The 13,485-nt window shown below is 42.7% G+C and overlaps 1 protein-coding gene across 5 annotated transcripts in view; it reads left to right on the top strand.

The window, feature by feature from the left end:
• bsna (bassoon presynaptic cytomatrix protein a) overlaps positions 1-13,485 on the top strand; it is a 135,542-nt gene that overhangs the window by 110,967 nt on the left and 11,090 nt on the right. For 4 of the 5 annotated variants that reach the window (XM_052562835.1, XM_052562834.1, XM_052562833.1 and 1 more), the window contains 4 exons: positions 644-775; positions 2,362-2,418; positions 2,690-2,818; positions 3,062-3,108. In XM_052562835.1, the coding sequence (XP_052418795.1) occupies positions 644-775; positions 2,362-2,402 (173 nt within the window). In that variant the 3' untranslated portion in view covers positions 2,403-2,418; positions 2,690-2,818; positions 3,062-3,108. The remainder of the gene's footprint in view (positions 1-643; positions 776-2,361; positions 2,419-2,689; positions 2,819-3,061; positions 3,109-13,485) is intronic. The other variant, XM_052562832.1, reaches the window with a different exon arrangement.

Below are 13,485 nucleotides of genomic sequence, written 5' to 3'. Positions count from 1 at the left end.
ATTTGTCTTTAATTGCTAATGCAACCTTTTACACCACAGACTGGACAAAATTAAGCATTGCTTGGTAACTGGTCAACAAAGTATTCATAGTTGTGTAAATATTGTCATACTAACAGTTGTCTCAAGTTTTGGTTAATTGTTATCCATTACATGCCTTTGTATCAAAGTTATCTAACATTATCAAGATCAATTTGTTCTGATAGAGTTTAACTCTGAGATCTTGTCATATTGTATTACCATTTTCTAAACTATAGCAAATAAACTGTGATAATGTGAGAAATGCTGAAGGTGTCTGAATTAAATAAAATTTGATTGTATATTATATATTTACAGTGCAGACACTGCAGTGCTATTTTACCTTTAATTATTCAGTTTCTGTAACTGGACACTTACAAACTTAACAAACAAACAAACAAACAAATAAATAAATAAAAACATTGTGTAAATAGCACAAATAAATAAATAGAACAAACATACAAATTAAACTATTTTAAACAGGGCCCACTGGCACAACCTGCACCGGGGCCCAGCAAACCCCAGCTACCGGCCCTGATGCTATCTATATACGTAATTGAAGAGGGATATGTATCTGTTGACAGTGTCTCCATTTGTAAGCCTAAATTTCTTCTTCATAATTCTCTAGGCTCCAAAGCATCTCCAAGGCCTGGTGGAATTGGAAGTGCAGCTGCAGGTCAGCCGGGTGTAGACGGAGAGAGCATGCTTTCTAAAATTTTGCCTGGAGGTGCTGCAGAGCAAGCTGGCAAATTAGGAGAAGGTGAGCAGAGTGTTTACAAGGAGTAACTAGCACTTGTGGTCAGTTTGGACTAGTTTAAATGGTACATGGGTCAGGCCCGGCTCCAGAATCAAATCACTGAGGGTGTCTATTAAATTAGTGAGGGAGCTAATTTATATATTATGGAAAAGTTATTTATTTTATTAATTTAATTCAAAAAAGCAAACTTTGTAATATTCTAGATTCATTGCACACAAACTGAAATATTTATTTCAATAAATATTACTGTTTTAATTCTGATGGTTATGACTTACAGATGGTTATGACTTGCAGGCAAGATCTCCAGAATATAAAAAAGTTAGCTTTTTTTAAATTAAATAAAAAAAAAATACAGACCTTTTCCATGATATTCAAATATTTTGAGATGCAGCTGTATATATAAGAGTTTGGTTCCAAAACGCAATAAATCCATTTTGATTAATTTGAGTAAAAATTTGTTTATCTTACCAAGAAAGTGACAAGATGAAAACCCCTGTTTTCTGTTTCAAACTTTCACATAGCATCTTTACGTTATAATAATATTAAAAAAAAAAAAAAATCAAACATCAATTCATTCCAAAATTAAATAAATCCATGATAGTTAGTATTATTATTATTATTATTATTATTATTATTATTATTATTATTATTATTATTTTCAAAAATGCAATAAATCCATTGAATCAATATGAAAGTTATTTTTCACATTGAAACTGCTGAAAATTCACAACATAGTAAGTTGATCCACATATGAACTTGGTCAATACTAATCTTATATACAGGCACTGGACTAAAAATACATCCATTATTCATCTCTCCAAAAATAAATTAAACGGGTCATCCTGTTAATGCTATAAATTAATTACAGCAATAAAATAACATTTCTTCATGAACAAGAGCATGAATATCACACTAGACCACAGAAATACCAAAATGACCTTTCCCTTAGATTCAACTTCCAAAAGTGCATTAATCTTTGCCATGTTACATTTATTTAGTTAACTTGTGCTATGTGCTGTATTAACAAAAACATTAATGGCATTAATAAAAACACTAACACTGACAAGCTACACAATATCGTGTTCATTATCGAAGGCGATTCTTCTAATGAATGTGATATAGCATAGCTTGTCAGTTGATATAGCATAGCTTGTCAGTGTAACGGTTCTGTATATTAAATGCAGCTGGATAATTTTTATCTGAAAGCATGTGATGGAGATTTACCGGTACTATTAGATGAGATGTGCATGACAATCACATGTGATTTATCGTGCAGCCCTTGTTTGTTTATCACAAAGTACAAAGTAGGTGAGGAAAACTAGGGTGCCGGGTGTATTCAAAGCACTGCCATTACTGTCTAGAATGCAGGGAATGGTGCGCTGTGATTTTTTGAGCCAATATATCGCATTCTGCTTATGACCCTCTAGCACCGTTGAAAAACAGGGCCTGACATGGGTCAATATTAACTATTGTTCTTTTTTATATATTTTTTCGTACAAAAACAAATGTTTATTTTTTATACAGACACAATGCTTTTTATAACCAATGTTATTCTAACTGTTTTCTCTTTTACTTTGTGATTCACACAGCCATCTCTGGATTTGGTAAAAAGTTCACCTCCTTGTGGTGAGGTAGTACAATTAAAGGTGGGTGCAGTTGGTTTTCAGTTATTAGACACTTACCATTGCCCATGTTGTAACTGTAATGAATATACATGTTTTTAAAATTATTTACAAAAAACAAATAATACCTGTGTGCATATGCGTGTGTGTTAGAGAGAGAATGAGAGAGCGAGTGAGAGAAAGAGAAAGAAAACAAAAGCAAGAGCAGCTAATTGAGTAGAGTGCATTGTAACAAGGTGCCATTTTTTTTTTTTTGCTTCACAGTGATTATTCTTATTGTTTCGTGTTATTTTAGGGTGTTTAAAATGACACAGGATGTTTTTGCACTGGAAAAACCTATGAAGTTTCCCTATTATATTTTAATTTGAAGAGAAGACAACTCAAGAAAGAAAGTGAGAGGGAGATAAGCTGTCTGGTTGTTCTGGTAAGTACATGATCAAATTTCATATAGCATATTAGAGTTGGACGATTTGGTTACATCGGTAACCTCTTGATTACATATGTAACCTTATTTCCCTGAGTCAGTAGCTGCCATTAGGTGCACATCCGCTGGTGTGATGATTGAGTGAGACCTGTATCACACCGATTTATTGGCACATAGCATTAGTACTGCTCACTGTAGCATCGCTTCAACAGATGCCTTATGTATGTGTTTTCTTTATTATAGACAATCTGACAAAGACAACAAAGCTGAGATGAGCATGGCTGGCTATGGTAATCAATGTTACATACATAACACATACATTTAAGAGATTCACTTTCACATATTTTCTTTGATGCTACATAAGTAGTTAATGCTATTGGAATGCTAAAACCAAAACCTTTGCTACGGCTACTGAATCAGGCACACTACTAGCCAGATTTATGCCACTGGCTTGTACAGAAAACATAAATCCACAAAGCTCAAACCCTCAAAGACAAAATCTGCAACCTCTCCTTCCCCTGAGTAAATGATTGTAAAACAACAGCCTGCCAGTGAAGCGAAGAAGAAAACACCTTGGGAAGGTTGGCAAGTTGTGACCTCTGCAAGGTACTAGACTAACTAAACAACATTTCCACTGTCGAGCTTAAACCGGGCCTACTTCTGGGGCTTGATCAAGCCTCGTCGGGGCTTCCTCGGGGCCAACGGCCAGGGTATTTTGGCCCGATGAAAACCTTCGGCCAAAGCAGGCCAGCTGGGGCTTGAGCAGGGGTTATGAACAAGGTCAGAGTTTCTCCATGTCTGGAGAGCTCAGCGCTGCGGATCATTTCAGAAAGATAACAGCTTTAACACCAGTATTAAAGACTTTTTAAAATAAGCTGAGTTCAAAAATCACTCTTACTCAGCAGCGAGTGTTTGAAATAACTTGATCCAATGTGGATTGTAATCACTAAACAAGGCCAAAATATTTATAAGCGATGTAAAAGACTGTGCACGCTAAACATTAACGTTACAATAGTAAACATTGTAAATGCAACAAGGAGAAATCAGATGTCATCACAATTGTGTATTTATTTAGTAACATATTTTATCTGTCATAAGTCTTGTCTCGAGAGTTTAGCTCTGCGTAGCATATGTCATCAAATTATAATAATGATTTTTGTTCGGGAGCTTTTATAAAACTAGAAAGCATCTGCACTGCGGACAATTTCAGAAAGCTAACAGCTATAACACCAGCATTAAACACTTTTTTAAATAAGTTGCTCAAAACTCACTTTCAGTCAGCAGCGAGTAGTATTTTAAATAACGCGATCCGATCCAATGTGGATTATAATCACGTAAACAAGGCAGAAATATTTTAAGCGTTGTAAAAGACTGTGCATGCTAAACATGTTACCATAGGACATTTGATCTTCAGCCATTACTTACAGGTAATCGTTCATTTGAATCACATGCTATTACTGTAAACCATCCTGTTAAAATCCACTTTGTGGTTATTTATCGTCCCCCAGGTCAATTGGGAAACTTTCTGGAAGAGTCAGATGTGCTGCAATCAAACTTTCCTGAATATGGTACTCCTCTGGTACTGCTTGGTGACTTCAACATGCTCGCCTCATTTGATCTCAAGCGAGTGTCTACTACACCGACTCACAAATCAGGCAACGAACTGGACATCATCTACACGCGCTGTAGCTCTGTGGTCAACTCTTCAGTTGATTCACTGCACACCTCAGACCACTTCCTCATTACTGCTAGCCTATCACTTACTCCTGAAGTGGCACAAACTCCAACGCAGGTCACCTTTTGATGGAACCTACTCTCATTCTCTCCATCTCGCCTATCTTCTGTGGTTTCATCCTCGCTTCCTGCACTCTCTCAGTTTTCAGCTCTGGACACAAACAGCGCTACGGACATTCTTTGCTCCACCTTAACATCTTGCTTGGACAACTTTTGCCCACTGTTGTTGAGACCAGCACGCACCGCCCCATCTGCTCCCTGGCTGTCCAAGGTTCTCCATGAACATCGCTCTAAACTCAGGGCTGCAGAGAGGAAATGGCAGAAATCAAGAAACTCTACCGACCTCAGTATGTATCAGTCTCTCCTCTCTTCCTTCTCTGCAAATGTCTTCACGGCTAAAACATCCTACTACCACAACAAAATTAACAGCTTTTGTGACACTCTTCTTTTCTTAATCCTCCTCCATCTACTCTTACAGCGGAAATGCTGTTTTTCTTCACAAATCAGACAATAACCATAAGTGACCAATTCTTCACACCGCAGACGTCAGGAGAACTTCACATTGACCGACGCACACTCTTTCTCCTCCTTCTCCCCACTCTCAGAAACGGATGTCTCCAAACTTCTCCTGTCCAATCATCCTACTACTTGTCCACTTGATCCGATCCCCACTCACCTCCTTTAAGCGATCTCTTCTTCAGTCATACCTTCACTTACTCACATTATCAACTCCTCTCTTCCCTCTGGAATATTTCCCTCTGCATTTAAGAAGGCTCGGGTAAGCCCACTGCTCAAGAAACCATCTCTAAATCCAGCACTTCTTGAAAACTACAGACCGGTGTCCCTTTTTCCATTCGTTGCAAAGACACTTGAGCGAGCTGTGTTCAACCAGCTTTCTATGTTCCTTTTACAGAACAACCTCCTGGACAGCAACCAATCTGGCTTCAAAAGTGGCCACTCAACTGAGACTGCTCTGCTCTCGGTTACTGAAGCCCTGTGACTAGCAAAAGCAGCTTCAAAATCCTCAGTCCTCATCTTACTGCATCTGTCTGCTGTTTTGACTCCGTTAATCACCAGATTCTCTTGTCCACCCTCAGAAAGATGGGCATCTCTGGAACCACACTGTGTGTCTTGGAGGGGTGATGTTTCTAAGTCACCTTGCTACTGGGGTTCCTCAAGGTTCAGTACATGGACCACTTCTCTTCTCCATCTACATGACGTCATTAGGATCTGTCATTCAGAAGCATGGCTTTTCTTATCACTGCTATGCTGATGACACCCAACTCTACTTCTCATTCCAACCAGATGACCCCACGGTAGCTACTCGCATTTAAGCTTGTCTGAGCTTAACATTACAAAAACAGAACTCCTGGTGATTCCAGCTAACCCATTGCTTCATCACAACTTCTCTATACAGCTGGGTTCCTCAACCAGAAACCTAGGAGTTGTGATGGATCATCAGTTAAGCTTCACAGACCACAGTGCTGCAACAACCCTGTCCTGCAGATTTGCCTTATACAACATTAGGAATATTCAACCCTTCCTGTCAGAGCAAGTCACCCAACTTCTTGTTCTCTCCAGACTGGACTACTGTAATGCTCTCCTGGTGGGCCTTCCTGCATGTATTGTCAAGCCTCTGCAATTGATCCAGAATGCAGCAGCAAAGGTTGTCTTCAATGAGCCAAAAATAGCTCATGTTACTCCTCTCCTCATCAGGTTGCACTGGCTACAAGTAGCCACTCACATCAAATTCAGGGTACTGATGCTTGCCTACAAGACGACCACTGGCATGGCACCAACATACCTAAACTCACTGGTTAAATTTTATGTGCCCTCCATAAGTTTGCGCTCTGCAAGTGAATGACACTTTGTGGTGCCATCCCAAAGAAGTTCAAAATCACTCTCATGGAACTTTTCCTGGACTGTGCGCAGCTGGTGTAATGACCTCCCAATCTCCATTCGTCATTCAGCTTTTCTCATTTTCAAGAAACATCTATAGACTCATCTTTTTTTGCCAGCACTTAACCAACTAATACTAGCACTTTTCCTTCTTTTCTTGTCTTTTCATTTATAAAAAAAAAAAAACCTGGCTATGCATTCTGTACTAGACTAACTGAGACTTGATGTTGTTCTCTTGTTAACCTCTTGTTAACCTGACTGCTTCTATTGTTCTCATTTTTAAGTCGCTTTGGATAAAAGCGTCTGCTAAATGATTAAATGTAAATGACCGCTTGAAGAAATCATACGTCAGCTTCTTATTCTCTATCACAATCTTGTATTTATTTATTAACATCTTGGTTACATATGTAACCCTCATTCCCTGAAGGAGGGAACGGAGACGTTACGAATGGGATCTCGCCCGAGAGCCCAATCACCTTTGAGTGGTTCAAAACGAGCCAATGGTACACAAAGTACCTTGGTCTGTGGGATTTGCATCGTGAGGTCTGCCCCACAGAGTGGGTATATAAGGAGCAACTCACATTCAAGTCTTCGCTGAGGAGCCGAGCCAGTGACCCGGCAATTCAGCAGAAAAGCAATGTGGCAAGGGGACGTAACATCTCCGTTCCCTCCTTCAGGGAACGAGGGTTACATACGTAACCAAGACGTTCCTTTTCAGTCGGTCATGTTCGACATTACGAATGGGGTCCCTTACAAAATGCCACATGGCTGTCTTCCAGCAACCAGTGTGAGTGATAGCACCCTGTCGTAAAGCCAACACGAGTGAGGGCCAATAGCTCACACATAATACACTGGGTAGCATATTCCAGCTGAATGTATGCTAGCAGGCTGCCTGCCCGTGGGAGGACTTACAGAAGGCAGGAATCCACCAAGGTGATGATACATAAAAACTCTGAGGTACCCAGCCCGCAGGGTGGAAGTTTCAACGACAGAGCTGACAAGGGGCTTGACAAGGGAAAGACATATGCTGCAGAGAGACTTACTGTGGATATACACACGTGGGATTGCCCAGAAAGGGGAATCACAACACATGGAGGCACCTAGTCCCACACAGGGCTGACCAAGGGGCATGTACGCAAGTGTTGGACATTAACAGTGCTGGAGGAACCCAGTATTCTGACCGAGGAACTCACCTGAGGGGAATAGTGCACACATCCAGTCCACGGAGTGGAATGGCGCAGCAAGCGGATTGACACTGAGCAGGTCCTTACTGGCCCGAAGGGGCGAGTACCCAGGAGGACACGGGTTCTACACCGAGATTATAAAATCTTGCGAATGTGTTAGGTGTCACCCAGCCCGCAGCTCTACAGATGTCTGTTAGCGAGGCGCCATGTGCCAGCACCCAGGAGGAAGCTACACTCTTAGTTGAGTGAGCTCTCACCCCTAGGGGGCATGGCAGGTCTTGAGCCTGGGTCTCAAGATAACATGAGAGTTAGCCGGCCCGAATTTCAGGCACGCTTCGTCAACTGAAAATGACTGCAGGTCCCCAACCCTCTTCACTGAAGCCAAAGCAGTCAGGAGCCCAGTTTTCAAAGATAAAAACTTTAGCTCAACTGAGAGCAAGGGTTCGAAGGGAGCTCTCTGCAGTGCCGATAGAACCACTGTGAGGTGAGACTTGCTGAGGGCGAGGCGGATTGAGCCTCCTTGCTCCTCTCAGGAACTTGATTATCAGATCGTGCCTCCCCAGAGACTTACCTTCAACAGGGTCATGGTGAGCCAAAATGGCGACCACATAGACCTTGAGGGAGGAAGGAGACAGCCTTCGTTCCAACCCCTCCTGAAGAAAGGAAAGCACTGACCCAATGGGACATTTCCAGGGGTCCTCACGTCGTGAAGAACACCAAGTGACGAAGAGGTTCCACTTCAAAGCATAGGCGTGTCTGGTGGACACGGCTCTAGCTGAAGTGATGATAGCTACCACCTGTGGTGGCAAGGTACCTAAACCTTCCGTGACCTGTCCAGGACCCACACATGTAGGTTCCACAGATCGGGATGTGGGTGCCAGAGGGTGCCCCGTCTCTGAGAAGAAGGTCCTGGCCAGGGAGGGGCTGTCGCGAGGAGTACAAGTTCATGGAACCAGGTCCGGCCAGGCCAAAAAGGCGCAACCATGAGGACCTGCTCCTCGTCCTCCCTGATCTTGCACAACATCTGTGCAAGAAGGCTCACTGATGGTTGATGTACGCTATGGTCGCAGTGTTGTCCGTACGGACCAGAACGTGCTTGTCCTTCAGCAGGGCCCTGATGCAGTGCAGAGCAAGCCGTACTGCTGGTAATTCAATTAAATTCAAGTTTATTTGTATAGCGCTTTTTACAATACAAATCGTTACAAAGCAACTTTACAGAAAATTATATTTCTACAATATTATATTATATTATATATAATATATTATATTATATTATATTTCTACAATATCTAGTAGTAGCTCATGGTGGTGACTGTCAGTTTGTGTACATTTGACAGGATTTTTAGAAAAAAAAAATAATACAAGATGTAGTCAGCTAGACGATGAACATTATTAATATTATTAATTAATAATTATTATATGATGCAGTCACACATGTAGCAATAATTGTTAGTTCTGTTTGTTGATTCAGGGTTAGCATCAGGGTCCTCTGAGGGTCAGCATCGTCTCTTCTCAGGTGTTCTGGATCCAGACTGGAGCTTGTGTAAATCCTAGTTACCACGGGATGTAAATCCCATGGCAAAACATAGAAACAAAATAGAGACATCATTAGCATAGCTGCTGATCCAACAAAGTAAATTAGTTTAACCCAAGCTAATGAATAAAGATGAACATTTGATCAGATGCAACTACACTCACAATTTAAGATATACATTATTCGAATGCTTGGCGAAAGAGATGCGTTTTTAATCTAGATTTAAACAGAGAGAGTGTGTCTGAACCCCGAACATTATCAGGAAGGCTATTCCAGAGTTTGGGAGCCACATGTGAGAAAGCTCTACCTCCTTTAGTGGACTTTCCTAACCTAGGAACTTCCAAAAGTCCATCATTTTGTTAACTTAGGGTGCGTGATGGGTTGTAGCGTGGTAGAAGGCTAGTTAGGTATGCAGGAGCTAAACCATTTAAGGCCTTATAGGTAAGTAATACTTTGTAACTGATACGGAACTTAATAGGTAGCCAGTGCAGAGACTGTAAAATTGGGGTAATATGATCATATTTTCTTGACCTCGTAAGGACTCTAGCTGCTGCATTTTGGACTACCTGTAGCTTGTTTATTGACGAAGCAGGAAAACCACCTAGAAGTGCATTACAATAGTCCAGTCTAGAGGTCATAAATGCATGAACTAGCTTTTCTGCATCAGAAACAGATAACATCTTTCGTAGCTTGGCAATGTTTCTAAGATGGAAGAATGCAGTTTTTGTAACAACTCGAGGCAGTTGACATGCCACTGAAGTCGGGGTCTTGTTCAGGAGCCTGACACAGCATGCACGTTGCACATGGCACCCCAGCTTGTGGCAGAGGCATCTGTTGACACAACAACATGTCTAGACACTGGTTCTAGGGGCACGCCGGCCCGTAGAAATGAGGGGTCCAACCACAGGGTGAAGTTTCGGCAGCAGGCCGGAGTGATGGTCACCCAGAGCATGCCTTGTTGCCATGCCCATCTCGGGACTCGGTTGTGAAACCAGTGCCGAAGCGGTCTCATATGGAGTAACCCGAGCGGTATGACCACCGCCGTGGATGCCATATGCCCCAGGAGCCTCTGAAACAGTTTCAGTGGAACCGCTCTCTTGCCCTCGAATTGTCTCAGGCAATTCAGCAGTTCGTTCGCTCATTCGTAAGCCGCGTGAACATGGCGACCGAGTAGTTGAGGATACGGACACCTTGTTCCCTGAGAGGAGCCAGGGCTCCCTCTGCGACCTTCGTAAAGACGCGGGGAGACAGGGCCAACCCGAATAGGAGAACCTTGTAGTGATATGCCTGCCCTTCGAAAGCAAAACGAAGAAACAGTATGTGTCGAGGAAGAATGGAGACATGAAAGTACGTGTCCTTCAGGTCGATCGCTGCAAACCAATCCATCGGACGAATGCATTCGGAAATGCGCTTGGGCATTAGCATCTTGAACGGGAGTCTATGCAGAGCTCAGTTCAAGGCACGCAGGTCAAGGCACGCAGGTCAAGGATTGGACGTAACCCACCTGTCTTCTTGGGTACTATGAAGTAAGGGCTGTAAAAGCCGGACTTCATGTCGGCTGGAGGGACCGGCTCTATCGCGCCCTTTGCCAGCAGGGTCGCGACCTCCATGCGCATGATAAGGGCATCTTTGCCCACCATCGTCGCGCAGACACCCCAAAACCCGGGCGAACTGAGTCGCGTAGCCGAGCCTGAGCGTCCGGATGAGCCAGCGGGAAGGCCTGGGGAGCTCTAGCCATGCTCCCAGAAACAGAACCAGTGGGGTCAAGGGGACTACAGGCGTACCCACGGTTGGGCAGCGTGGTGGAGCAGACAGTCCCGGCATGGGAGTCATTGCGTCCCTTAATAAGGGGCAGAGTGCGGGCACTTGTCTGACTCTAAGTAGCAAAGAGGGCATGAGAAGGCGAAGCGTTCTCGAGACGGCTTTGCATGGAAACTGGCATGAGGAGAGGAGAACGAGCGCAGCGAGGAAGCACGTCGCCAACTGTCGTTCGTGGCCTCTTGGGACCCGGAGGTAGAGGAAACAGCTCTTTTAGTGAAAGAAGTCTTTCAGAGGAGTTGAAGTGCTCAGGGGAACACGGGAATTGTCGCAGGAAACCCTGACGAACCACTGAATCGCGCCGTCACATCAACACCAGCTCTTGCTTGTAGCACTCCAGTGAAAGCAGCATGCGATGTGCTCGGCTCCGAAGCGAAAGCTTGAATGCGAGTTGCTCCTTATATACCTGCTCTGCGGGGCAGAGCTCGCGATGCAAATCCCGCAGACCGAGGTACTTTGTGTACCATTGGCTCATTTTGTACTACTTGAAGGTGATTGGGCTCACGGTCGAGATCCCATTCGAAACGTCGAACATGACCAACTGAAAGGGAACTTATATTATCTGTCATAAGTCTCGTCTCGAGAGTTTAGGTGCACCGCCATCATAAAAATATAATAATGTTTTTATTCAGGAACAAAACAAAAATAGAGATATTATCCTTCATTCTAAATGTGACGTATAGGCAACTGTGGCTACAAATAAACAGAAACCGCCTCGACTGAATAGGCAGGCTATTTTCATAAGCATTAAAAATAAATAAATAAATAAATAAAATATCAATACCGCAATACCTCAAATAAAAGCCGGGGCCTTTATTTACCTGAACTGCAGAAGGTAACAGGCTTTTATTTGAAGCAGGCTTTTATTAGAGGCAGGCCTTTATTTCTAATTCCATCTGTTTGATAAGTAATTATTTTAAATAACCCATTTTAAATTAAAAGCAATAGCGTTCCAGTGGACAGAGATCATAAAATTAGAACAGAATCAATCACCAAAAGAATCTGTTCGGTTCAGATGCAATCTGTGTCAGTCTCCTTCACGCTGAATCACACATGCGCAGTATCCTCACCTCTTCGGTTCTCGAATCAGATGCTTCCGACAGAAACGGTTCTCGATTCAGTGTACTTGTGATGCAAAAACCAATGCAACCGGTTCTAGACTTGAGAACGAGAAACGCTCCAGCAGTGGGCATGCACATTCATTATCTGGCTCTGCTGCACAAATTTTCATTGATGCTTTTGAATTTGAATATTTAACAAAGCATGCAAACAAACGGGCGCTCTTATCATATTCATTTTGTGATCACACTAGTTCCAGTGACTTATTTCTTAGTTTTCTTAGTATTCTCTTTTTCTGAGAAGTGATGAGGTTGCATGATGTTGTTCCTGAGAGTCGTGTAAAGGGTGTGCTTTCTTCAGGCCCTGACTGTGGAAACCCTGCGCTATTCTGGCCTGAGGCTATTAGCCCCGCCCGGCCCATTTTAAGCCCTGGCTTGCACTGGCCCGACAGTGGAAATGCGGCTAATGAGCTAAATCCTAACATAAAAAGCTCACTGTCAAAGCATGCATTTCACTAGTTCTCTTAAAAGTCAGCAAGAGAACCTTCTTGAGAGTCAAAAGCTGATCCAAGACTTATTCTAGAGACTCACAAGGAGGTCCATTCAAAGGCTCCAGTGCCGTAGAGAAGTCCCAAGCAAAATATCAGAAAGTCTAGCAGGAAGCATCCCCAAAATCAAAGCATCTAGCAGGATGTTTTCTTTCCTTAGCCAGAGATAGCATTCAGTCCAAACACACCATCGAAAGACCAATAGTATTAGCCATGTACTTAGTATCACAAAGCAATTTCTCAGATTGCCTTGATTGATTTGATTGCTTCAGGGAACAAGCAGTCAATGCTTCCATCTCATTCAGGATCTTCAGCTGGGAACCCTTCAGGACTGCCATGGTGTGCAACAGCATACTTGCTCAACCAGCAGCTATACAGGACTTTCTGATCAAAGCAGACATTGTCCTACACAGTTTGAACAGTATATTAGGCCTCAATTTCCATAAGAGGGTGAGAGATGAGCCACTAATGTCTGTTCCATATCCAGCATCTCTGAATAACCCCTGTTTAGCCATCTTAAAAATGGACTGTGAGATCTTACAATAGATCCTATAATCACAGCAAATATGGGCCTGCTAACAACCACTCATCCAGCTTGGAGTGAGCCCCTGGCTGGACAGACTCATCCCAATCCAGTTTAAGCCTGTCTACAGCATGATAAATTACATGCAAAAGCTCTGTATAAGTTAAAGAAGGGCAAAGGGCAGTCTGAACTCCTCAAAGTCAGATGTGGTGGCAGATAGCACATTAAATCTACAAGAGATCACTTGTTTCTGAACTCGGGCACAAATCGTCATATGCAAACTCCACTGAGACATATCAAGCATGCAATCAGGAGAAAGCAAGAGAGAGAAAACTGAAGCTTTGTGCTCCATAGATTCAGGCTGAAATG

This window comes from Carassius gibelio, chromosome B8 (assembly GCF_023724105.1).
Source record: "Carassius gibelio isolate Cgi1373 ecotype wild population from Czech Republic chromosome B8, carGib1.2-hapl.c, whole genome shotgun sequence".
NCBI lineage: Eukaryota > Metazoa > Chordata > Actinopteri > Cypriniformes > Cyprinidae > Carassius > Carassius gibelio.
Note: the sequence above shows the minus strand (reverse complement) of the source record. Positions and strands in the feature narration are given on the sequence as shown.